Source organism: Nomia melanderi, chromosome 8, assembly GCF_051020985.1.
Source record: "Nomia melanderi isolate GNS246 chromosome 8, iyNomMela1, whole genome shotgun sequence".
Taxonomy (NCBI): Eukaryota; Metazoa; Arthropoda; class Insecta; order Hymenoptera; family Halictidae; genus Nomia; species Nomia melanderi.
The window spans coordinates 14936760-14960901 of record NC_135006.1 but is presented as its reverse complement, the minus strand read 5'-3'; the positions used below and the strand labels follow the sequence as shown (position 1 = coordinate 14960901).

At 34.7% G+C, this 24142-nt stretch overlaps 7 protein-coding genes across 15 annotated transcripts; 4 read left to right on the top strand and 3 right to left on the bottom strand.

Annotated features, from left to right (window-relative positions):
• Nucleotides 1–7373: 7373 nt before the first annotated feature.
• On the top strand, nt 7374–8757 carry LOC116423878 (transmembrane protein 216). Of its 5 annotated transcripts, none has more exons than XM_076369981.1 (3): nt 7379–7915; nt 7979–8539; nt 8610–8757. In XM_076369981.1, the coding sequence occupies exons 2-3, from the start codon at nt 8213–8215 to the stop codon at nt 8673–8675; spliced, it is 393 nt and encodes a 130-aa protein (XP_076226096.1). In that variant the 5' UTR covers nt 7379–7915; nt 7979–8212; the 3' UTR covers nt 8676–8757. The 5 variants fall into 5 exon arrangements, with proteins under 5 accessions (XP_076226095.1, XP_031825443.1, XP_031825442.1 ...); XM_031969581.2 differs by having other exon boundaries at nt 7381–7547; nt 7633–7915; nt 7979–8757; XM_076369980.1 differs by having other exon boundaries at nt 7374–7799; nt 7979–8757.
• Nucleotides 8758–8891: 134 nt separating this feature from the next.
• Nucleotides 8892–12313, bottom strand: LOC116423872 (adenosine 3'-phospho 5'-phosphosulfate transporter 1). Its single transcript, XM_031969569.2, has 10 exons — nt 12205–12313; nt 11863–12051; nt 11553–11711; nt 11221–11429; nt 10944–11149; nt 10147–10371; nt 9924–10074; nt 9632–9843; nt 9442–9567; nt 8892–9346 (listed from the first exon to the last, which is right to left on the bottom strand). Exons 3-10 carry the CDS (start codon nt 11582–11584, stop codon nt 9179–9181), a joined length of 1329 nt encoding a protein of 442 aa, XP_031825429.1. The 5' UTR covers nt 11585–11711; nt 11863–12051; nt 12205–12313; the 3' UTR covers nt 8892–9178.
• On the top strand, nt 12307–14478 carry dnk (deoxynucleoside kinase). 2 transcript variants are annotated; one of them, XM_031969572.2, is made up of 4 exons: nt 12307–12474; nt 13135–13334; nt 13425–13674; nt 13773–14478. In XM_031969572.2, exons 1-4 carry the CDS (start codon nt 12462–12464, stop codon nt 14084–14086), a joined length of 777 nt encoding a protein of 258 aa, XP_031825432.1. In that variant the 5' UTR covers nt 12307–12461; the 3' UTR covers nt 14087–14478. The 2 variants fall into 2 exon arrangements, with proteins under 2 accessions (XP_031825432.1, XP_031825433.1); XM_031969573.2 differs by lacking the exon at nt 12307–12474 and adding an exon at nt 12798–13042.
• Nucleotides 14479–14611: 133 nt separating this feature from the next.
• imd (death domain-containing immune deficiency protein) lies at nt 14612–16347 on the bottom strand. 2 transcript variants are annotated; one of them, XM_031969578.2, is made up of 4 exons: nt 16209–16347; nt 15379–15624; nt 14977–15305; nt 14612–14900 (listed from the first exon to the last, which is right to left on the bottom strand). In XM_031969578.2, exons 1-4 carry the CDS (start codon nt 16234–16236, stop codon nt 14760–14762), a joined length of 744 nt encoding a protein of 247 aa, XP_031825438.1. In that variant the 5' UTR covers nt 16237–16347; the 3' UTR covers nt 14612–14759. The 2 variants fall into 2 exon arrangements, with proteins under 2 accessions (XP_031825438.1, XP_076226093.1); XM_076369978.1 differs by lacking the exon at nt 16209–16347 and having other exon boundaries at nt 15379–15673.
• A 262-nt stretch (nt 16348–16609) lies between these two features.
• LOC116423873 (uncharacterized) lies at nt 16610–18610 on the top strand. Of its 2 annotated transcripts, XM_031969570.2 has the most exons (6): nt 16610–16752; nt 16826–17001; nt 17061–17465; nt 17553–17737; nt 17817–18094; nt 18343–18610. In XM_031969570.2, the coding sequence occupies exons 2-6, from the start codon at nt 16870–16872 to the stop codon at nt 18369–18371; spliced, it is 1029 nt and encodes a 342-aa protein (XP_031825430.1). In that variant the 5' UTR covers nt 16610–16752; nt 16826–16869; the 3' UTR covers nt 18372–18610. The 2 variants fall into 2 exon arrangements, with proteins under 2 accessions (XP_031825430.1, XP_031825431.1); XM_031969571.2 differs by lacking the exon at nt 16610–16752 and having other exon boundaries at nt 16836–17001; nt 17065–17465.
• On the top strand, nt 18452–20125 carry LOC116423877 (protein C1orf43 homolog). Its single transcript, XM_076369979.1, has 5 exons — nt 18452–18610; nt 18680–18836; nt 18917–19136; nt 19212–19581; nt 19711–20125. The coding sequence occupies exons 1-4, from the start codon at nt 18452–18454 to the stop codon at nt 19402–19404; spliced, it is 729 nt and encodes a 242-aa protein (XP_076226094.1). The 3' UTR covers nt 19405–19581; nt 19711–20125.
• On the bottom strand, nt 19494–23936 carry LOC116423871 (focadhesin). Of its 2 annotated transcripts, none has more exons than XM_031969563.2 (8): nt 23569–23936; nt 23417–23500; nt 23192–23346; nt 22918–23115; nt 22404–22852; nt 20168–22331; nt 19776–20091; nt 19494–19640 (listed from the first exon to the last, which is right to left on the bottom strand). In XM_031969563.2, exons 1-8 carry the CDS (start codon nt 23620–23622, stop codon nt 19494–19496), a joined length of 3567 nt encoding a protein of 1188 aa, XP_031825423.1. In that variant the 5' UTR covers nt 23623–23936. The 2 variants fall into 2 exon arrangements, with proteins under 2 accessions (XP_031825423.1, XP_031825424.1); XM_031969564.2 differs by having other exon boundaries at nt 23417–23485.
• Nucleotides 23937–24142: the final 206 nt, after the last annotated feature.

Sequence of the window (24142 nt, the reverse complement as noted above, 5' to 3'; positions counted from 1 at the left end):
TAGCTTTGCGAAATGACGCGTTTCACAGTTTTTCTTATATCTTTGAATCAAATCGTAAATAATATTGCGAAATTTGATGTCCCTGAAGAATATTTGGAACCAAACATTGGTTCCCAACAATTGAATATTATTTTATAAACATGTCACAATTATTTTTAAATCATCTGACTAATAATTATGGTACTTGTAATGATTGTATTTGCGTTATATGTATATGCGTTAGTATTAATTCCACATGTATTGCTAACTACTTTACTTACTACTTACTTTATTCGTTACTATTATTAGACTGTGAACTTTTATGCGAATTAAAACGTTTTCAGAATATAATTGAAGACATAGAATTGCAATAGAAAATTATTTTTCCCAGCAAACATTGTAAAGCAGCACCAGGATTTGAATATTTCATACTCGTATGTTTTCTCGTGTTGTGCGCATTACGTGCAGCTTTCAAATTCCCTGGAAATGCATAAAAATTCGCAGTCTTTCAATTACTATTTAAACTACTTTACATTTATCATTATTTATTATATATTGTTACTATAAGACGGATAATCTCGCAGGAAGAACTTTGTAATAACCTTTTGCTTTTACAAACAGAATTTAACCTTTGTTATTCACAGTTGTGATTCTTTGTCAATATTTTTCAAATAAATTATATTATTACGTTGTTTTCAATATTATTAGTAAAAATCATTTAAACTGCTCTCTACAAACTAATTATTTTTTTCAAATGCATTTCAAATCAATTATAATACAGAGTTATCAAGGAAAAAGTGCAAAAGAAATTCGGAGTGCAAACGGTTAATCATAAATATTACTCGATTCCTTTGAATACTAATTAAATATTCTTGTCATCAATTATCACACTTCACGGTAAACGACACAGTAACAATAAAATTTGATATTTAATATTGAATCGTGCATAATACATCGGCGTATGAAACATTCTGATAAAAAAGCTTTGTCTCTCAATTTACTTGTGATTTTTACTTATTTTTATTTTTTACTTTGAGTTCATTTAAAAAAATATCGTCTTCGTATAGTTAGAAAACGTTGAATATTTCCAGCGAAATACTTCCGAGTGCAAAGGGTTAATGCCAAAACAATCTTATCGATCATGATTGAGAAAGAAACGAAAGAGCAAGGGGTTAAGTTAATTCGCGAACGGAAATGGGTCCCTCGCAGCAACCTCCTCGTGGTGGGCCTGGAAACCAGCGTTATCGCCGGTAGAGTAATTCCTATCGAGGATAATGCTGGGCCGATCGGCTGCGGCATTGTACCATCGATGTAAAAATGTGCCGACCAATTATCCTTTAGAGTCGTTTCGCTTGTCTCCCTTTATTCCGATTCACGTTGCCATGTTGCGCAAGTGATCGGCCGTTCGTAAAACCAGCCAGGTACGCCGTGCTCGAGATCGGTGTCTGAGCTGAAAGGTTACCGGTGGTGCGCACCGTAGGGCGGTGGTGCTCGCGCCATCGTCCATCGCGGCAGTCAGTGTCGGAATCCTACTTCGAATTCTCTTGAATTCTGAAGTTAATGGGAATCCGGTGCTGGCCCGTGACCATCCTCTGATCCGTAGGTGATGGCGTCGTGATTCAGCGCGGTGGAACTGACCGGTTTCACAGCGGATTGCTCGCGTCACCCTCATTTTGCTGCTTTTTAATCAGAGACTTCTTCTCTGATTTCTTTAGTATAAAACGAATCAAGGACTTCCTTCTTGCTTCGTATTTGTGTCCTTTTTGGCCCGATAATTGTTCGGCAACTGCGACCCATGTATAGTTTTCTAAGGCTACTAAGTTAGAACTAAGATTGTAATCCCTGATCTTGCTCTTGTTGAATCAGAGACTTCTCTGATTCAACGAGAATCCTCGAATCAAGGACTTCTTCCTTGATTCATCCCCTTTACTGCGACGATTGTATAGTTTAAGTTATCCGTTAAGGCTAAGCTAAGTTAGAAATAAGCGTGCGAAAGAAGACGTCGATCATCCGCCGTGGGATTCTTCGATTTCAGACTCAAGAAAGAAAACAGCCGTCGTGGGATTACTATTAAGTGCGTTAGTAATAAGTGCGTTAAGGCTAAGTTAAGTTAGAAATAAGCGTGCGGAAGAAGACGTCGATCATCCGCCGTGGGATTCTTCGATTTCAGACTCAAGAAAGAAAACAGCCGTCGTGGGATTACTATTAAGTGCGTTACTAATAAGTGCGCTAGTAGTAAGTGCGTTAGTAATAAGCTTGCGAAAGAAGACGTCGATCATCCGCCGTGGGATTCTTCGATTTCAGACTCAAGAAAGAAAACAGCCGCCGTGGGATTATTATTAAGTGCGTTAAAAATAAGTGCGTTAAAAATAAGTGCGTTATACATAAGACTTAGATGTAGAACGGGAGGTCGGTGGAATTGAATTTCCACCCACCTCCCAGGGTCCCCCGCAGCAACCTCCACGTGGTAGACCTGGAAACTAGCAGCATCGCCGACAGAGTAGTTCCTATCGAGGATACTGCTAGGCCAATGGCTGCGAAACTGTCTAAATATGCCGAGCAGTTATTCTTCAATTAATTATTAACTAATCAGTTAATTAATTATTATTTACTTAATCTAATAATTCCGCTTGTTTCTCCTATTCCGATTCACTTAGCCATGGATGCAAGTCCGATCGGGCCGCGCGTCACATCAGCCATTCCGCCGTTCTCGTACCTCGGTGTGACCGACTCATCGGATCATGATGGTGGAGCCGGAATCGGTACCCAGTTGCCGGTGTGCACTCCGTGGGTAGGGCGACCGGTTCGCCTGACCCATTGGAACCGTAAATCGTCACGGGAACCTACTTCTTGTAATTCGCCTCCAATCTTCTCTGAGGACGAGGCGTCGGGGAGTTAATGGGGGAAGGTGGCGCCGGTGAAGATCATCTTCTGTTCCGATGACTAGGGAGCATCGTAACTCGGCACGGTGGGCTGACTGGTCTGATCGCGGTTTGCCTCGCGTCACCCTCATTTTGCCTGTTTTCAATCGGAGACTTCTTCTCTGATTCGTCTGATGCTCGAATCAAGGACTTCTTCCTTGATTCACTCCCTTCGCTTCTTGTCCCCATAATTGCTCGACATATCTGCGTCAAACGTACCGCTTTGCAAATGTAAACTAAGTTAGAATTAAGATTGTAACCCGTGACTTTGCTCTTGCTGAATCAGAGACTTCTTCTCTGATTGAAATGACGGAATCAAGGACTTCTTCCTTGATTCACTCCCCATACTGCGATGATTGTAATAATCTAAGTTATTCGCTAAGCTAAACTTAGAATTAAGATTGTAACCCCTGATCTTGCTCTTGTTGAATCAGAGACTTCTTCTCTGATTCGTCTGATACTCGAATCAAGGACTTCTTCCTTGATTCGCTACACTTACCACTGCGATGATTGTATAGCTTAAGTTATCCGTTAAGGCTAAGCTAAGTTAGAAATAAGCGTGCGAAAGAAGACGTCGATCATCCGCCGTGGGATACTTCATTTCAGACTCATAAAAGAAAACAGCCGTCGTGGGATTACTATTAAGTGCGTTAAAAATAAGTGCGTTAAAAAATAAGTGCGTTAAAAATAAGTGCGTTAAAGATAAGATTTAGATGTAGAACGGGAGGTCGGTGGAATTGAATTTCCACCCACCTCCCAGGGTCCCTCGCAGCAACCTCCACGTGGTAGACCTGGAAACTAGCAGCATCGCCGACAGAGTAATTCCTATCGAGGATGCTGCTAGGCCAATGGCTGCGAAATTGTCTAAATATGCCGAGCAGTTATTCTTTAGTTTAATGTAAAATTCCGCTTGTTTCCCTTACTCCGGTTCACTTAGCCATGCACGCAAGTGGATCGGGCCGCGCGTCACATCAGCCATTCCGCCGTTCTCGTACCTCGGTGTGACCGACTCATTAGATCATGATGGTGGAGTCCGGATCGGTACCATGTTGCCGATATGCACTCTGTGGGAAGGGCGACCGGTTCGCTTGTGCCCATCGAAGCCATAATTGTCACGGAGATCCTACTTCTTTGTAATCCGTCTCTAGTCCTCTCTGAGGACGGGGCGTTGGGGAGTTAATGGGGGAACGCTGGCGCCGGTGGAGATCATCCTCTGTTCCGTAGGGGAGGGAGCATCGTAACTCGGCACGGTGGGCTGGCTGGTCTGATCGCGGTTTGCTTCGCGTCACCCTCATTTTGCCTGTTTTCAATCAGAGACTTCTTCTCTGATTCGTCTGATGCTCGAATCAACGACTTCTTCCTTGATTCACTCCCTTTGCTTGTTGGCCCGATAATTCCTCGACATATCTGCGTACAATGCGATGTATACCAAGTCTAAACTAAGGTAGAACTAAGATTGTAACCCCTGACTTTGCTCTTGCTGAATCAGAGACTTCTTCTCTGATTGAAATGACGGAATCAAGGACTTCTTCCTTGATTCACTCCCTCTATTGCGATGAATGTAATAATCTAAGTTATTCGCTAAGCTAATCTAAGTTAGAACTAAGATTGTAACCCCTGACTTTGCTCTTGCTGAATCAGAGACTTCTTCTCTGATTGAAATGACGGAATCAAGGACTTCTTCCTTGATTCACTCCCTCTATTGCGATGAATGTAATAATCTAAGTTATTCGCTAAGCTAATCTAAGTTAGAACTAAGATTGTAACCCCTGATCTTGCTCTTGCTGAATCAGAGACTTCTTCTTTGATTGAAATGACGGAATCAAGGACTTCTTCCTTGATTCACTCCCTCTATTGCGATGAATGTAATAATCTAAGTTATTCGCTAAGCTAATCTAAGTTAGAATTAAGATTGTAACCCCTGATCTTGCTCTTGTTGAATCAGAGACTTCTTCTCTGATTAGTATGATGCTCGAATCAAGGACTTCTTCCTTGATTCACTACCCTTACTGCGATGATTGTATAGTTTAAGTTATCCGTTAAGGTTAAACTAAGTTAGAGTTAAGATTGCGAAAGAAGACATCGATCGTCCACCGTGGGATACTAATTTTCAGACTCAAGAAAGAAAACAGCCGTCGTGGGATTATTATTAAGTGCGTTAACAATAAGTGCGTTAACAATAAGTGCGTTAAAGATAAGACTTAGATGTAGAACGGGAGGTCGGTGGAATTGAATTTCCACCCACCTCCCAGGGTCCCTCGCAGCAACCTCCACGTGGTAGACCTGGAAACTAGCAGCATCGCCGACAGAGTAATTCCTATCGAGGATGCTGCTAGGCCAATGGCTGCGAAATTGTCTAAATATGCCGAGCAGTTATTCTTTAGTTTAATGTAAAATTCCGCTTGTTTCCCTTACTCCGGTTCACTTAGCCATGCACGCAAGTGGATCGGGCCGCGTGTCACATCAGCCATTCCGCCGTTCTCGTACCTCGGTGTGACCGACTCATTAGATCATGATGGTGGAGTCCGGATCGGTACCATGTTGCCGATATGCACTCTGTGGGAAGGGCGACCGGTTCGCTTGTGCCCATCGAAGCCATAATTGTCACGGAGATCCTACTTCTTTGTAATCCGTCTCTAGTCCTCTCTGAGGACGGGGCGTTGGGGAGTTAATGGGGGAACGCTGGCGCCGGTGGAGATCATCCTCTGTTCCGTAGGGGAGGGAGCATCGTAACTCGGCACGGTGGGCTGGCTGGTCTGATCGCGGTTTGCTTCGCGTCACCCTCATTTTGCCTGTTTTCAATCAGAGACTTCTTCTCTGATTCGTCTGATGCTCGAATCAACGACTTCTTCCTTGATTCACTCCCTTTGCCTGTTGGCCCGATAATTCCTCGACATATCTGCGTACAATGCGATGTATACCAAGTCTAAACTAAGGTAGAACTAAGATTGTAACCCCTGACTTTGCTCTTGCTGAATCAGAGACTTCTTCTCTGATTGAAATGACGGAATCAAGGACTTCTTCCTTGATTCACTCCCTCTATTGCGATGAATGTAATAATCTAAGTTATTCGCTAAGCTAATCTAAGGTAGAACTAAGATTGTAACCCCTGACTTTGCTCTTGCTGAATCAGAGACTTCTTCTCTGATTGGAATGACGATCGAATCAAGGACTTCTTCCTTGATTCACTCCCTGTACTGCGATGATTGTAATAATCTAAGTTATTCGCTAAGCTAAACTTAGAATTAAGATTGTAACCCCTGATCTTGCTCTTGTTGAATCAGAGACTTCTTCTCTGATTAGTATGATGCTCGAATCAAGGACTTCTTCCTTGATTCACTACCCTTACTGCGATGATTGTATAGTTTAAGTTATCCGTTAAGGTTAAACTAAGTTAGAGTTAAGATTGCGAAAGAAGACATCGATCGTCCACCGTGGGATACTAATTTTCAGACTCAAGAAAGAAAACAGCCGTCGTGGGATTATTATTAAGTGCGTTAACAATAAGTGCGTTAAAAATAAGTGCGTTAAAGATAAGACTTAGATGTAGAACGGGAGGTCGGTGGAATTGAGTTTCCACCCAGCTCCCAGGGTCTCCTCGCAGCAACCTCCACGCGGTGAGACCTGGGCAACTAACGTTATCCGGAGTAGAATATTCTCTGCGAAGGATTACGTTAGGCTAATTGGCTGCGATAATCTTGTAATTTAACCCTTTGCACTCGGAAGTTTCTCACTAGAAATATTTCACATTTGATGAGGCGAAGATGATATTTTTTGAAACTAACTCGAGGGGAAATCACAAGTACATTGAGAAACAAAGATATTTTAGCATTTCTTAAATTGATACATTATACGAGTTATAATATTAAATATCATATTAATCATCAATTTTATAGGTTTACTGTATGAAATGAAGTGGTGAGTGAGTCACCTCCAGAGTGCAAAGGGTTAAATATAAAATATGCAATCATCGGTAGCTAATTATTATTTAGACAATATTTCCTTTTTTTTTATGTATGATGGAGAGTTGTTTAACACTAAGACTAACGATCAGTTGAATTGACTGTTTGAAATTCCTTTATAGAAACTCCAAGATCGCATCTATTGACTTCAATAGATTTATAATTCAATTTTTGTATTAAATCAATGTCTTTAATCATTTTTCAGAGAAATATCGTCTTTTCAATAATTCCGGTGTGTATGATTCACTAATTTTTCGAGCTCGACTTTACAGATCAGTCATTACAAATTTCATGAAAAATAATTCTCGAGATTCCCATGGGACAGCAGCTCCGGTTTTCCAGATAGAAAAAATTAAGATGTATAGCTGAACAATTTCTAATAACAAACAGAAATTGACTGTATCTAGAATATACGTTACCGACAGATTGGCTACACTTGATTATGGGAACATCCCCTAGAGCTGTGTACAGCGACATCATGCATAATTGGATCAAGTGTAATTATAGACTGACAAGTTGACCATCTAGAATACAGTTCTAGTTTCTAGTTTGTATGGTGCACTGGTGATCACGTGCAACAAGATGTTCATCTTCCGTTATGATTCCCAACACTGGTCGTATTTACATTATTTCTGGAAAAATTGAAATATCAATTAAGAGCATCGGACCAAACAACTGATGATACGTAATATCCGTTCAAGAGTATTCATCGAATGATTTGACATGATCGAACGGAGCATTTGATTGGAATTTATGTAATATTCCTCTAGTTTTCCTGGTACACGTAAACACGTAAATAACTACAAGATTTTGAAATGGGTGAGGGTGGCGTTCAACGGGCATTGATAATACAAAACGAAAGAGCGGATACAACAAAAAAACGAAGAAAATTCTAGCAATTCGATATCTTCATGTTTACATCTTTCTAACCCAAGTGGTTCGTTACTCGTAGCCTTCGATATTCAGTAAGAAACAAATTGTATTTTGATTTACGACCGTTCGTTGCAATAATTTGAATTCTATCGTTGTATTCTTTATCCTCTATGCACTCATGTATGTATTAAAACGTTTAAACAGTATTTCATGGTAAATGATGATCATATTGTCGTATTACAGGAGATTCGATTAAACTCTTTACAGACAGAAATCATTTAATAAACGACAAAGCAGGAAAATTATGATAAAACATTAATTTCGATCGGAATAATTGGAAAGGAGATTTTAAATGATAATGAATATTTACAACGGAAGAAAGAACGTTTTCGTTAAAGAGACCAAGTTCAAGTAAACAGACTGTACACGAAGCCTGATGCATACAACTTTTTTGTATGCTGATTAAAATTTAATAGAATGCCAACAATAGCCAGTTCTTCTTTAACGTACGAAATTCTTATGTACCTAAATTCCTTTTACTTTGGTATGTTTGCTGTTTGCGAATTAGGCATGGGATTCTTCAAGGCTGCAAATTTACCTTCACCTGGTATAAGCACAACATTGACAGAGTTTGCACTTTTGTTCTTCCTCATAGCCACGGAAGGGGCTAGAATTTATCTTGGAAGGAAGGGAAACTTAACTGAGCATGGATTACCAATTCTGATTGGAGTTGTTTTAACTGTACCCAGCTCTTTAGCAACATTGTACTTTTTGATCTGGCAGAACTATGTGCTCAGGCTAGAAGTAATTCTTTGCAGTATTCAATTAGTCCTATTGGCGTCTGAATTAATAATCTCGATCTTGTGCCTTATAGCTATTTATCGGCCACCATCTCCTGAAGAGTAAGCACCTCCTTGATTGTCTTCTATCATCTTTATAAATGCAACATAAAGTTCAAATATTACAAAATTTTAATGTATACAATATACAAAAGGGAAAGAAATGAAAATAATGAAACTCTATCTATATTCAATTTTTATACCTTTGATACTATGTAACAGTACATACATATGCGTATATATACACACACACACACACACATTTATACACTCACACACGGATTTTTATAGACATTTGCAATATCTATTTTTAAAATAAATTTCCTTTTTATTAACATTTTTTTTATAAAAATTATCCAATTACATAGAATAGTTACACGAAATAATTATATGAAAATAAATATAATCTTAATGAATGATTCGTGTCTCTTATATAAAAAGTTTCAATGTATGCTCTAAATTTTTACTTAGGGGTATATAATAAAATAATAAACGTTCAAAATTCAACTTATCGTGATCGATATGTTATACTCATTAAGTGGACAAACTCAAGGAAAGTAATATACAGAAATGATAGAAATTATACCTATACTTGTTTTTAAAATTAATCTTTTATATTATTGCTCGCCGCTCTGCGTCGTCTAATTGCTCGTAGTCTATTATTACAATATGTTCGTAGAAATACAGAACCAAATACTAACAGTATACCAGTTATTCCAATAACTGTTACACGATGGTGATACATTAAACAGGATAATAATATAGCTAGACCCTGAAACAGAATTAAAATTTCATTTATATCTCGTACACGTTACTAACATTAAAATACTAAGCATAATTACAACATAATTAAATAAAGATTATTACCTGTCGAATAGTCATTATAATGACAAATGTCACTGGTCCAAATTTGGAAATTGTATAAAAAATATACAATTGACCAGTTGCAGAACAGATCGACATAAGTAAACAATCGATAATAAATCTACGATACTATAAAGAAATAATAATATTATAATTATCAAGAAGATTTATTCCATTAAATTTAATTTGTTACCTTTGTCATGAACGAAAATACGAGAGGAAAACTCGATTGTTGAAATAAGGACATTGCGGTAAATAAACAGGAAAACATATTAACTACACACATCATTTGTACACTTGTTGCGCCATATTCCATAAATAACGCATTTTGCCAGGTACTTGTAAAGCTATCTAATATTAAGTAGCCTCCTAAGAGAATAACACCAGAAACAGTGGTAGCTCCATCTGAAAATGTTAATATTATAGTACTGATAAGATTAAAAACATAAAAAATATATATTATCTATTAATGTCAGACATATTACTGTTTTTATAATCAGAGCTATCTAACATAAAGAATGTCATTCCAATTGAAATAAGTATTGCTGTGACATATTCGTAATACTCATATGTGGTATGCGAGATTATTTTCCCCATTATCATAACTGGTATGATTTTAGAAGCTTTTGCCAATACCTGAAATATGTAAGTATTTATATAATTTATCATTATGAATGTTTCAAAAGTAGATAAGAAGACAATAAGTACCTGTGTTGGAAAGCTAACATATTTTAATGCTTCATACTGACACCAACTGCTCATGATATTTGACAGGGAACAGAATGCATACTTATAAAGTGGAGCTTTATGTTGCGGTTGTCTTTGAACTAGTAAATATAAACCTGACATCAAAAATGCCAGAATCCGATTAACAAATACTAGAAACTGAGAATCTTGAAAATAGTCCTTATTCCCGCTAACATCTTCATATTCCTGAGAAACAAATGTTTTTATATCATAAAAACCTTCCAATTATAAAACCATTATTGGACCATATTATGTGTCAACAGTTGTAACTGTATTATGTAATTTATTCTGCAGCTTGTGCTTTGTAATAAGCTTCGATGTAACAGTATCAAACTTAATTTCAATAAAATATTACTTCAACATTTGTTTGAAGTATTGTGGGTATTATTATTAGTACCCATACCGTGGCTGATGTAATGAAGGGGTACTAAACACCATCTTCAGAACTTTGTTTCACAGAAAGCCTGGATCTCCTAGAAGTAGTAACTAGATGATTCGCATTGTGATTCTGAAATCTAAGTTAATGGAGAGACTTCGTATACAAATATTTAACCGAAGCAAAATATACTTGGAAAACGATCATTGAATGAAATTCATTTGATTTTTTAGAGACAGCCTTATAAATGTGCAGAATAAAGTTTTTTTCAAGGACATTTCATTCTAGGGCACATGTTGTGTTTTTGTAAGTTGATACTCAGGATACATCTAATAATTTTACATGTGTCTAACATTATATACTTGCATCCATTGAACCATACCTGTGTCATTATCTTCTCTTGTAAATAACCCCATGTTAAATAACTGACTTGTAAACCAACAAAACAATATAGAAGTAATAAGGCTTCTTGCATAAAAGTACGTTGAGTGATATTAGATGGTGTAGATGTATAAGAAGAATCCAAGAGCCCTGTTTCGCAGTGACCCATAAAACATGAATGTATCAACCTTGGAATACATCCTTTACCTGTTCCATAGATAAACACAATTTTATATAAAAATTTAATTGAAAACTGATAGTGGTTCCTTTTTATTTACCTCCTCTTTGTATATATTTGGTGTGACGTACGTATTTATAAATGAGGCAACCCGGTAACAGTACAGTCGCATAACTTAATAAATTTAAGCATAAGCGTACAATCCAATTGTAAGAAGAAGATTCTAAGAATTTTTCTCCTGTATTTACCAGATACTGAATTAGTTCACTAACTCCAAATACAAGGCTCACTGAAAGTAGTAGCAATATGCTGCAAAAAAATTGTCTTAATGCATTTCAAAGTAATCGGAACTTAATTCATATATAGTATAATATTTGAGTAGGTATACTTTTTGAAGGAAAACAAAAATGTGTACTTTTATTAATGACTTACCAAATTATGAGGTCGCTCATAAAATTTCGCATTTTTATTAGAATGTAACTTACAATATAAAACGAATGATTCCAAGTTATTAAATTGTTTTACAACCTTAATTTGTCCACGTTAAATGTTTTCCGATTGCACTCCCAAGTGTAAAAATGTAAAATTTCTCTATCAATAAGTTTAAAGTAATTTTGCATTACGTATTGTGTATACATATAATACATAATATTTTTAAATCATAATTTTATAAGGTGGTAAAAATTTATTCTGTACAAAGTATGTAATTCATTAACTATCATCAGTGAAAACTACAACGTACTACGTTCTGATTGATAATTTATAACTATCCAAAAATGATTCGTTAAATCATTTTTTAAAAGAAATTGTGTCCCTGTACTGTCAAACGTCAAATCCATATCTACATATTAATGAAGACGACATGTGAAGCTTTAGTATCGATTGTTGTCCTTCAACGCTCGCTTATATTTTTCCTTGATTTTCAATTGATCTATAAAATGTACAAAATGAAACTTATTAGTTTTTTTATGATTTTAATAATAATTTTGCCCTATTATTTGCAAATATAAGAAAAATAAAAGATATATATAATATTAAATGTGATTTTTCATTCGTTAGTTTTAGTAGTTCTTATGATTCGTACATATTGCAGTGCATTTTTCAGCTTTACTTCAATTTCAAATTTAGATATTACATTAAATAACTAAAAAAGATTGGTGTTATAGTTCATGCGTTGGTAACAATACATTATTACTGATTGTCAACAAACAAAGAGATCTGTGTTCCGAATACTCTATGACTATTACCTCGTGTAGAGTAATAGAAACGCGAAGAAAGAAGTTTAAATTTATTTAACTTTCCATAATTTGTAAATTGCATGACAATAACAGTTCAACAGCCATGATTTCCATTGGTAAGTTGTAATTTATTAAATAACAAATCATTACTATCGAAGATAATTAAAATGCACATAATATCCTGGATATCGGAAATATTCTGTAACAATGGGTAACATATCTAGATATACTAGTAGAATAACTCTGTTTTGCTATAATTATGTATTTCTGGTATAGCATGTGGATAATTATAATTTTATAATATATATGCGTCATTAAAAAACTGAAAGGTAATAAACCTCTCATTGGTTGGATTTTTGTTATGGATGAGAACGAATCTATTTACAATACGCCCAAAAATAAAATTTGTATACTCTTATTTTGATTTTTTTTTTTTTAAATAAAGTGCCGTGATGAATCTGTGACTTTATATCGTTTTATACTCCGTTAATTTCTTTCCTTTCCTAAACATAAAATTATTATATTTTCTTCTTTTATATACTACCTTAATGTTTGATTGTGAGATATCACATGGTTTGCTAGTGTGAGTGATTACTTTCCCGCTTAAAATTTTAGCTTCACTTCACCTCGCAGTTCGTTTTTATATTTTAAAAAGTAGCTGATTTTCTTATTTTATTTATCACGGTAAGCTGTTCAATACATAATATTAAAACAATTAAAAATATTTTTATAATAATGGTGATAATTTTTAATAAATATTTCTTGGATTTTTAAAGGAAGGACTGTGATCACAGTATTAACAAAAATGAGTGATGTATCTTATAAATTATATAAACGTCCATTTACCGTATGTATAGAGGGAAATATTGGAAGCGGTAAAACAACATTTCTAAGTCATTTTAAAAAATTCAACAATACAACAGTTTTACAAGAACCTGTAGAACTTTGGCGTAATGTTTCTGGGACTAACTTACTAGTAAGCTTTCATACATTTAAATATTAATAGCAACCCTATATTAAATGCAAATAAGATTAATAAATACATAAATAAAATAACATTGTGCAGGAATTAATGTACAGTGATCCTATTCGGTATAGCTTTCTATTTCAATCCTACGTGCAATTAACAATGCTTCAATTGCATACACATAAAACTCCACATCCATATAAAATTATGGAAAGATCTGTATATAGTGCAAGATGTTTTATTGAAAATATGAAACGTACAAACTTGTTACGAGATGTAGAAGTTAATGTTTTAGAAGATTGGTATGACTGGTGCATAAAAAGTACTAATATAGAAACAGATTTAATAGGTAATGTATCAGCACAAATTTAGCAGACAATTGAATTTTCATTATTAGAAAACTAAATATTAATCTTTTGTACTAACCACTATTTTTATTTAAAACAGTATATTTAAGAACATCCCCAAATATTGTACATGGAAGGATGAAAAAAAGAGGAAGAATGGAAGAAAATTCTGTATCGTTAGAATATTTAAAACAAATTCATGATATTCATGATGAATGGCTTTATTATCAGACATTATTTACTTTACCAGCACCAGTTTTAGTATTAGATGGAAACAAAACTCTAGAAGAGATGGTAATGGAGTTTGAATATTGCAAAAACCACATTTTTGGTAAAAGAATAGAAGACAAAACAGCTGCAAAAAATGTAATTTGTAAACCAGCTTCAATATATCCAATCAATGAATGGAAATAACAATGACAAGAGTCATTATGTATTTAAATTTACCTAATTTATTTTTTTATTGAATGTCTTGTACAAACGAATGTATCTTATTCTTCTTTGTACAATTCTGATCGATAATTATATATACACAACCAATGGAGTTTTAAACAAAGTCAGTTACCAAAAGTTTCAGTTGTATATAAATTTCATAAATGTGTACAAATTTTGCAAGTATTGCGTATCCATATACATACATTTGATATTGTCATATACTCAAAAAGTGAAATAATACTAAATATCATTAATTGCTAAGTAATATCGAATTTTAATTTATTTTTTAGTAACTACGAATTTATAGAAGATAAGTATTGTTAGAATCGTTTAATTCTATAATATTCATATGAAATATTCATAACATGTATTACAAATTATAATAATAAAAAGTTAATTGTATAATTTATATTTGATATGTATTGCATTATTGTCTTACGTTAAAATAGAAATAAAATGCATTATTGTATTTCACCAGAGAAATAATTTCTGGTTTATAAAAAAGTACAATAATTAAAAAAAAGCATACCAAGATGACAATCTATACTAAGTAAAAGTTCAACAAGTTCACATTAGAGCTGTTTGGTGCACTAGATAAATGTGCATCTTACAAATTACCAGTAGATTATATCGGCGTGAACGTGATAAAAAATCAGATTGTATTCTCATGAACAGAAGCTAATCGTGTTGCACAATCATATTCTTGACAGACCCATAATAAATTTGTCAAATTACCAATACTAGCATCCTTTGTATTAGCCTGTTTCCAATCTAAAAGTATCTGATAAATGACCTGAAAATCACGATTTGTGAATGAGTACACTTAAAGGAAAAAGTAATTGTGCATTTTTTGTAACAATTTAGCTTACTTCACTTATTCCTTTATATCTGTAATTTTCTTCAAATTGTTCAATTTGGCCATCTGAATATGATAATCTTCTAGCAACGTCTTTCCAACCATGTCCAATATGAGTCTTAATAATAAATATATCTTCCAAAGTAATTTCATCTATACAAGTACATAAATGTTTTACATTTATAGGCATCTGTTGTGTACTTGGTTTCGACCAGGAATCATCTGATGGTCCAGTATGTTTAGAAGGAAATTGATTAACATTGCAAATATAGCTGGTTCTTGCGCCAATCTTTACTCCATTAGAATTGACTATATTGTAATTTACAACCCGTGTTCCTTGTGCTAAAAAGGAGAATTCAAATTTAAATATTCAGCATGTTATAGAACAAACCTGCAGCAGCTGCAAAATACTTACATTGCTTGAATTGCTTTGGCTTTGTTTTCGTTTTAACATCAGGTTTGCTACGTGGTTTTGAATCACAAGTGGGAAATTTAATTTCCTTTTCTTCTTGTGTATCAGGATTAGTATTTGTAGGTACAGAACCATTAGTCAATAATTTATCAATTGCAGGATTCACATTCGATTTTTCATTTGTTGTATCAGGATTTAAATTATGGGTATACCCTTTAATTTCTACTCGTGGTGGTTCGGGTATTGCATCTGTTGTTAACATATGAAATCGTCGAGACAGGTTGGAAAGAATTGGCATTTTGTATTGCCTGTTATGTTCTATTTAAATGTTAAATATTTATTACTATGAATTTTAAAATGGTTTTGGATTGTGCTCCGTATCTCACTGTTTGTAAGCATCTATAATCATAAACAATTGACACATTCAGAGCTTACGTTTCAAGCCCACAGTAAATAAAGCAGCAACAGTTTTCATGACTCACACTTCATGTCAAGAAGATTAAGAACCTTGAACGCATATTGTAAGATTCGCTAAATAATAATTCATATTTAAACAACAACAACACAAAATTCAGTTACTTAAAAATTCTCTGGTTCAATGTATAAATTTTTTAGTTTAAAATCGTCAAGATCATTTAACAATAAAAATGTCCTAGACACAATTTTTTTTATGTTTAATTTTTTAAATCAAAACTTTCTTTTCCTGCTCTTCATTCGTGGAAATATTTTCACTTGTTCGTTTTTCGGTAATGATATCTTTAAATATAGCTATACGATTTCTGCATTTTTTGACATTAAGTTTTTGACTGTTACCGCGATTAGGAAATACATACCTATGGATAACTGGGTCGTTATTTCCATATTACCATCGACGTGAAACAAGATACACTGAACATACAATGTAAATTTTTATCACACGCCCGTGTCATTGACAACTTTACCAACACAGTGCAAATAAATACAAATAAGTAAATAAATAAAAAATCTACAAGGATATCGCAGAATTCCACGAGGGGGCACGAGGGAATATTTCGAGGGGGTTTTCAAGGGGGTTCATGGGGTTTCTCGAGGGACACGAAGCAGGAACAACAGAAATGTTCACTCCAGTATTTTGTTTTTCCTTTTTAGAATTTGGAACAGAGTTAAATGTTTTCTTTATACAATAGATCTAAATGTTATCCCGGATTGGTAGCGCTATCTATTGCGAGAATGCTCAAACTTGTAGTCAAATAGTACCAGATAGTCTCCGCTAGATTATTATAAAATATTTTGTTCATAAAAAAGCCGATAGTTGATCAGTGATATTGGCGGGAATCCCTAAAGTTTGAGATTTCATTATTACTTGCTTATTTGTTCTTCAGTGGAATAAAATACAATGTAAAATAATTCTTTATTTTCGAAATGATCGAAATTTTTAATTTAATATTTTATTAAAAATATTATTTTTCAGTGAGAAACAAATGACTTCATAATTTTTAATTTGTTTTCAAGATTATGGATGAAAAGAATAATTTAAAACATTATGTATTATCAGAGTATACTTTGGATAAATTAAAACTGATTAAAGAAGCATTAAAAACAAGCACAGATCAAGCTGATCCTTTATGGACTTTTGTGATAGGAAAGGTTTGTATCAGCATGAGAAGCACAATATAAGAGTAATTATTTAAAAGTATATCATTTAGGAAGAAAGTGATACATGTGTAAGCGAAGAGGAAAGTGTAGATGAAAATGATGTAAATAATGATCACAGTTTGTCCAAAATGTCCAGTTGTGACCAATTTCCATCTACCCAGTTTTATTTTACACAATTCGACAATAATATTGATGACAAAATGAAACAAACATCTGTACAAAAATGTGATATTGTAGAATGTCTTTTGGAAGGTTTAGAACGTCCCAATGGAAAATTGGATATAAATTTGTTAGAAAATATAAATGATGAAGAACTTGTGGAGTTAGTCTGTGATTTAGAGAAAAAATTAAACATAACAGGTACCTATAATCTTTGTTGCTCTTTGAATAATATGAGCTTAGAAGAAGGAATGAAATATGTATCAATCTTTTATACTTATTTATTATTACCAAAGGTAATTAATGTTTATCTTAATGCTTGTTCACTTCTACATACCATAAGAATTTATAATTAATGTTGTGATATGTTTGATCTGTTATAGATAATTGCTTTGGAAGAACCTTCAAGAATGTTAATATCTGCTATTGTGGAAAGTGTGAAAAAATTTCCTAATGATGTACAAAACTCAATTTTCATTCCTTTGTTAAATGCTAATTTAAAAGATGCAACAATTACCACTGCTATAGTAAATGCTTTTGAGTCTGAGCGAAATCATGTTTTGATTGAGTATGTTGTGAAACTAATTATTTAAATATATCCAAATATGTTTAACAACATATTTGACTAATTTTAATAATGTGTGCAGGGAATATTTGTCACATACAAAAGAACTTAAATTATGGCATCTTCCTATTCTACAGAGTCTAATATCTGTTAAAATGGATCCTGATACAAAAGAAAAATTTGTACATCTGTTATCTAAGAAAGCACTAGAATTTTCTAAGGAGAAAAATTTTGGTAAACTGGTATTATCATTTATAAAAGTTAATGTAAACTTTTCAGAGCAACAAAAACTTTTATTGTGGGAAATTGGTGATATAAACCAAACATTCTTCAAAAAACCTATGCAAAACATGTTAAAAGGTACATAGTTTATCAATAAATTTATTACGTAAGAAAATGAATAAAAATGAATATTTATAATATGCATAAGTAATTGCACACTGTTCAATTGACAGATGCGAGTGAAAATGATTCTTAGCTTTTAGTATCATGTAACATTTCCTCAAAATGAACTGATTTTAAAAATCACTAGTAAATTAAAATGAAATGACCTATTAATTAAATTATTATCAAAGGAATGTTGTGGTTTAAATCGTATTATTTCGTAGGGATAATGAAAAACTCAAATATCAGATGATATAACCTGTCCCTTGAATGAAAGGGAATGGCAAACAGTTCTTAACGCGAATGGAGAAGTGAAAACACTATAATGTAAAAATGACGGAAGAACTTTCTGGCGTGGCAATAGTAATATTTATAGCGGCTGGTGTACTAACGATGTTATTATTATTTATTTTCGCGAAACGTCAAATTATGAGATTTGCTTTGCGATCACGTCGTGGCCCTCATATTCCTATAGGGCATGATGCAAGAAAGGTATGGATAAAGAAAGAGGTTATGTTGTGTACTGTGTTGTTGTCAAAATTATAACATTCATTTATTTAGTCGCTAAAGAAGGAAATTGAAAGGCGGATAGAAGTAATACCAAGAATTCAATATGAACCACAGCTTATTAGTGATCCACGATTCATTGTGACTCCTCGCACTCAAATTCCACCACATTATTATAGACTGAAAGCAGTAGATGATATCAGAGTTTTAGGTAATTTTAACATTTATTACGATAAATCGATAATTGTAGAATAAGTAGATACTTAATATTTTTATCTAATTTTCTCGTAGAAGCCGAGATTACAAAGTATGATAGTTGTCTCAAAAGACATCCATCTGAAAATCTAAGAGCTTACCTACTCTCTACATTAGCAACTCCATTGAATGGAAGTGGACAACGATTAATTCATCAGTTTTGTGACTTGTATGAGCATGCTAGACATGATCCAACAGAATTTGGAGATGAAGAGTATCAAGTGTATACTCGATTGTTTCTCAAATTAATGGATGCGTAAGTACTAGAAAAATAAGGGAGGAAAACAATTAAAAGTTACTACATACTAGTTTAAATACAATTGTATTTTAGAGCCCGTTTATTAAAATCTTATCCAAGTAGTAGAAAATCTAGTCCAAGTCGTACACCTATAAAAAAGAATGTTGAAACAAAACGAAACATACTAGAACCTAGGATGAAACTGCCAGAAGATCATATATTAACTGGATCAAGACCCAACACATTGACAGTTATGGCATTGGATAACAGTGAAACATCTGTTTAATATTATCAAAACCATCATATATATGAAGTGTGATTACATGTATTCTTTTCCATTACATTCCACGAACTTCCATTGCATACAATTTATATTTATAACTCAGTTTTAATTGACAAATATTTGGTCCATACATCCTTATAATATGGATTATGTCTCAAGCTAATTAATGAATGATGAAAGGTGAGTTTGTATGCATCAGAGACAGTACTTGTTCTCATGTAGTTTAACCATTCCATGATCTAAAACATTGCAGTGCATAATAAAATATTCAGTTCTTAATAACGGTAAGATATTCTTTTCTTTTTTTAGGGCAAAATTGACCGGATTTTACTGTATACATTATATAGTAGCACGTCACGTATATGTATAAATACCTGTGGCACCGCATACTTCCACTCTTGTCTATCGGACAGAATTGCGAGAGCTCGAGGAAATAATTCAATTCGGATATTCGCTGACGAGACCGACAAATCTTGTTTCACTAAAATGCAATCTATGCCGGACAAACTGATAACAGAAACAAATAAAACGCTGCAGTAGAATTGTACTTTCCTACTGTGATCTTGTACCGATTCTAACAACAGTCTCTGAATTTGTATCATAAAATCCAATACCCAATTTATAATTGATTTCTTAAAACGCGTTTCAGCGTGCATTCTTTGAATAGTTTCGAGAAAATACGCCTGTATGCTACGACAGAAATAATAAAGTACACTTTCACCGACTACCATTAACTTACATCGCGTAAGCGTGTTTTAATACTTACCTAGGCACGGATGCAGCTTCCTCGATGTGCTCGTTCAACCACATTAACGAAAACTCGGAACACTTCTTTATAACCAACTCGGCCCTGATCGCGACAGCATTTTTCAATTTATGAGTTGTTATTTCGGTCCACGTTCTAGGAGACGTTATTATTTCTAAATGCTTCGTCGGCAATTCTAAAACTGCTGTAACGTAAGACTGTAAATGTTGACGCGTCAAATCGATCTTGTCGAAAAGTTTCTCCAGCAAACCGGACAACAGCGTGGAATTCCCATCGTACACTTCTTCGTTTCTTAAAGTTCTAGCATACGAGGACATAATACTGATAAACAAGTTTATGAAATGCTCGTTATCGAATGTTATCTTCTCAACAACATATTCCAATGTAGTTTCTAAAAACGGTTTTATGGTGCTCGGCTGTACGGCTTGACACAGATCATCGAGATTCTGATACCATACAGCGTACTCGTCGCTTTTTAAATTCAAATCAATATCGGTTATTGATGTGTACGCTGACAGACACTGTTCCACAAAAGATTTCGCAGACAACGATGTCTTCGCGTGATGACATGCGATGGAAAGCGTGTACTTCTTAGCTTCAGGTGACAGATCAATAGTATTCTTTAGGAAACTCCAATCTACATTAGGTAACGGTTTCGGATACTTATGAGCGAACACTCTCAAGCATTCTGTAATGACACAACGACTACTGGATTCCAGTTTGTCGGAGCGTCTCAAATATTCACCGATCCCTCTTATCACGCTCTTCTCTGGTAGGTACTTGAAATTATGTGGTTCCCCATGGGGCCAAACGTAAATTCCAGATCGGAAAGAATTCACTTCCTCGTTCACGAAGGCAATCAAGAGATTCCCAGCGCTCGATAAAGCTGCTTTGTTAATATTCCTAAGCATTTCTATCCAACAAGTACCAGGCACATACGGAAACGCGTATTTCGGTTTCTCAGTTGCATCCATGGGTGTCTCCTGTACAATAAGATGCGACTGGAAGCTCGCCGGCAATGTTTCCAGAGAGATTTGCTCTAATCGATAAGAAGCCAGAGCTTTTAAAGCGGATTCGATAACTCTTGGATCGTTGCAAGTCGCGTATTTCCAGAGATTCGATACAACGTCAGAGATCAGTTGGTCGTACTCTTCAATGGGCAGAGAAGACGGATACGATGGGACATCACCGAACAATTCACAAAGGCTTTCCAATACAATGGCACGTTTCTCTTTCTCCATTTTTGGAGCTAATACCCGCCACGTTGAAGAAATGTCAATCACCGAAGCTTTACAGAGCGCGGAAATACTTTTCAGAGCAAGCGCGCTTGCGGTTCCTCCGTATGTGTCCGTGGAACGGTTTAATATTTGTGACAGCAACGGTACCAACGTTTCCCCGTGCTCGGGATGGTTCTCGCATATAAATTTCATAGCTCTTGCACAAGTCGCAGCCGAATGCCAGGAAGTATCATTCTTCATTAGACGAATTATCGCGGCTGAGACAAATCTGTAACAACCCGGCTGTTCCTTCAGTGTCTTCAGATACAATTCGATGGCGAAACATTTTAACTGTCTGTCACCGAGTAACAGCGTGTCCAACGTATAAGTGATGATTGGAATGTTTTCTTTAACGGTTGCAAGCTCAGGTACGACGAGTAGCAGGTACTTTAATTCTGTGCTGGTTTTAGACTTGGTCAGTTTATGTAATACCAGAGATAATAGATGCGATTGAAAACTTTTCACTTCTCTGCAAACATCGACGAGTATGTTACAACTCAGCTCAGCGATCTCTGAACTGTTCGTTTGTATGAGGAGACCAGCCAATAAAAGTTTACATTTATTCTTTAAGTCGATTGGTACTTGCGACATACGTTTCAACCAGAGCACAATATCATTCGGTTCCCACGTATTCAGACAACGAACGATCTCCACGTGGAACTGAAGACAGGGTTCGAAATGGGTGAACGCTTCAAAGATCTTACTCATAACCATCGTCTCGTTATGAGCCGGAGATCGTTGGATAAATATTTCTTTCAATAAATCTGTTGCCATATCTAACGCATCGGAACATAATAGTGACGGATAGGCCATCCACTTTAAGATCGACGCTACCAAAGTATTCAGAAATATATCCGTGCAATACATTTTCTTTGTTATTGTTGTACCTATAACATAATATGATGAAACTTAAGCAGCAAGCATGAACATCGAAGTATGTTTAAGTTGAAAGTACTTACATATTTGCAAAACACTATATAAGTAAACAGTTGGACATAATGTTATTATTTCTGACATTAATATTAACATGAGATTCCCTATGCAAGTATCGCACTGATCTATAATCACAAATAACATGATAAAATTCGGTCTCGGATCTGATCCGTGTTTTAGTAATTGCAGAGATAAAGATGCTAGCACAGGGGCCAATGCTGTACAATATTCTTTATTTTTCTCTCGCGATACTTTCTCAGCGAATTCTAAAATTCTATAATTTGTATTTATACAAGAATGAATTTCAGCAATGTACAACCAAAGTAATACTTCGGTTTGCAAACACATGCCGTGATCTGATTTAATCAACAATTGCCAAAATGGTTGTACGCAGCAGTCCAGTGGATTTGAAAAAGGATTACATAAAATATGCAAAAACACAGGACGTAACATTTCTACACTGTTTTTTCGGACTCTGAAATACTTGGATTCTTAGTATGTACATGAGCATACAATAAAAATATACATTCTTTTACGTACCGTGAATCATGATGACTCATAATGTACGATATTTGATTTAACACTGTTTGCCAGCTATATTTATCTTGATTCAATATTATTATGAAAGGATGTTGTGGCGCATGAAGCGTGAACGGATATATAGCATTGTTTTCCTTCTTATTCTTCAGATCCATGATCAACAAATGACCAATAGCCGTAGTAGCAGCTGTGTAATTTCTATAGTACGCAATGCATCCGTTATAAGTAAATTTTAAGGAAAACCGAACGAATCGTGTCAATTAAATTAATTTACTTAATCGAAGACAGGCTGGATACGAAAGTGGACAATGCCTCATTGATGTTCCACAACCCATCCTCGACTAATGCGACGAGAGCTTGACAAGCAGGTATGCTGACCGCGACGTCTACGCTATCTCGTTTCGTCGACAGTAATTTAAATTCAGATATCTGTTATAAGCGTAAATATTAGAAAAACGTCAAATTTCTGTTGATGGTACTCGATAGATTGAAAATTTACTTGTGTAATTTTATCGTCTGCTTGATTCTGTCTCTTTTTCTTGATGGCATCGAAAAGTTTTGATATCGCCTGTAAGAAGAAACACTGTACAACAAACATTACGATTCAAATGAAACGAATTATTACATTTTCGAGAATCGCGTATAACTCACGTGCGATATCAAAACAGGATTCGTTGATTGTAACTTATACTCGATTTCATCCATTTTACATGAAAAATATCCTTGTATAAAATAAATCGTTACACGACACAATTTTACGATCTTTCTTACATGAAATACATGCAAGAAACAAATTCATACCTCGTCACGTATTTACATACAGAAATTTCAATGCTGGTTCAATCGTAAACAAACATTTAGGTTATAATACTTAACCTACAATTGCAATTCATACCCGAAGATATCTCTTCGATATATGTACAAACGTATAAAAATCATACAGAATCATTTGCGACAATCACGAATTTAACGCAAGCAATAAACTCAAAACTATTCAACGAGCTTGCACAGCTGATGCACACTTTCTTTCCCGCCATTACGGGTTCTCGAATCGGTTCGAATCGAACGTTGATATTTTTGAATATGGCAAAAACACGCGGGAAATTCGATTACTCGCAATTCATCGGATGAACACGCACCGTCCACAAGCCGCTAATTACGATCGAGGAGATATCGTATAGAGAGATTTTTCAATGTATTTATTCGTATGGACAAGTTGGAGCAT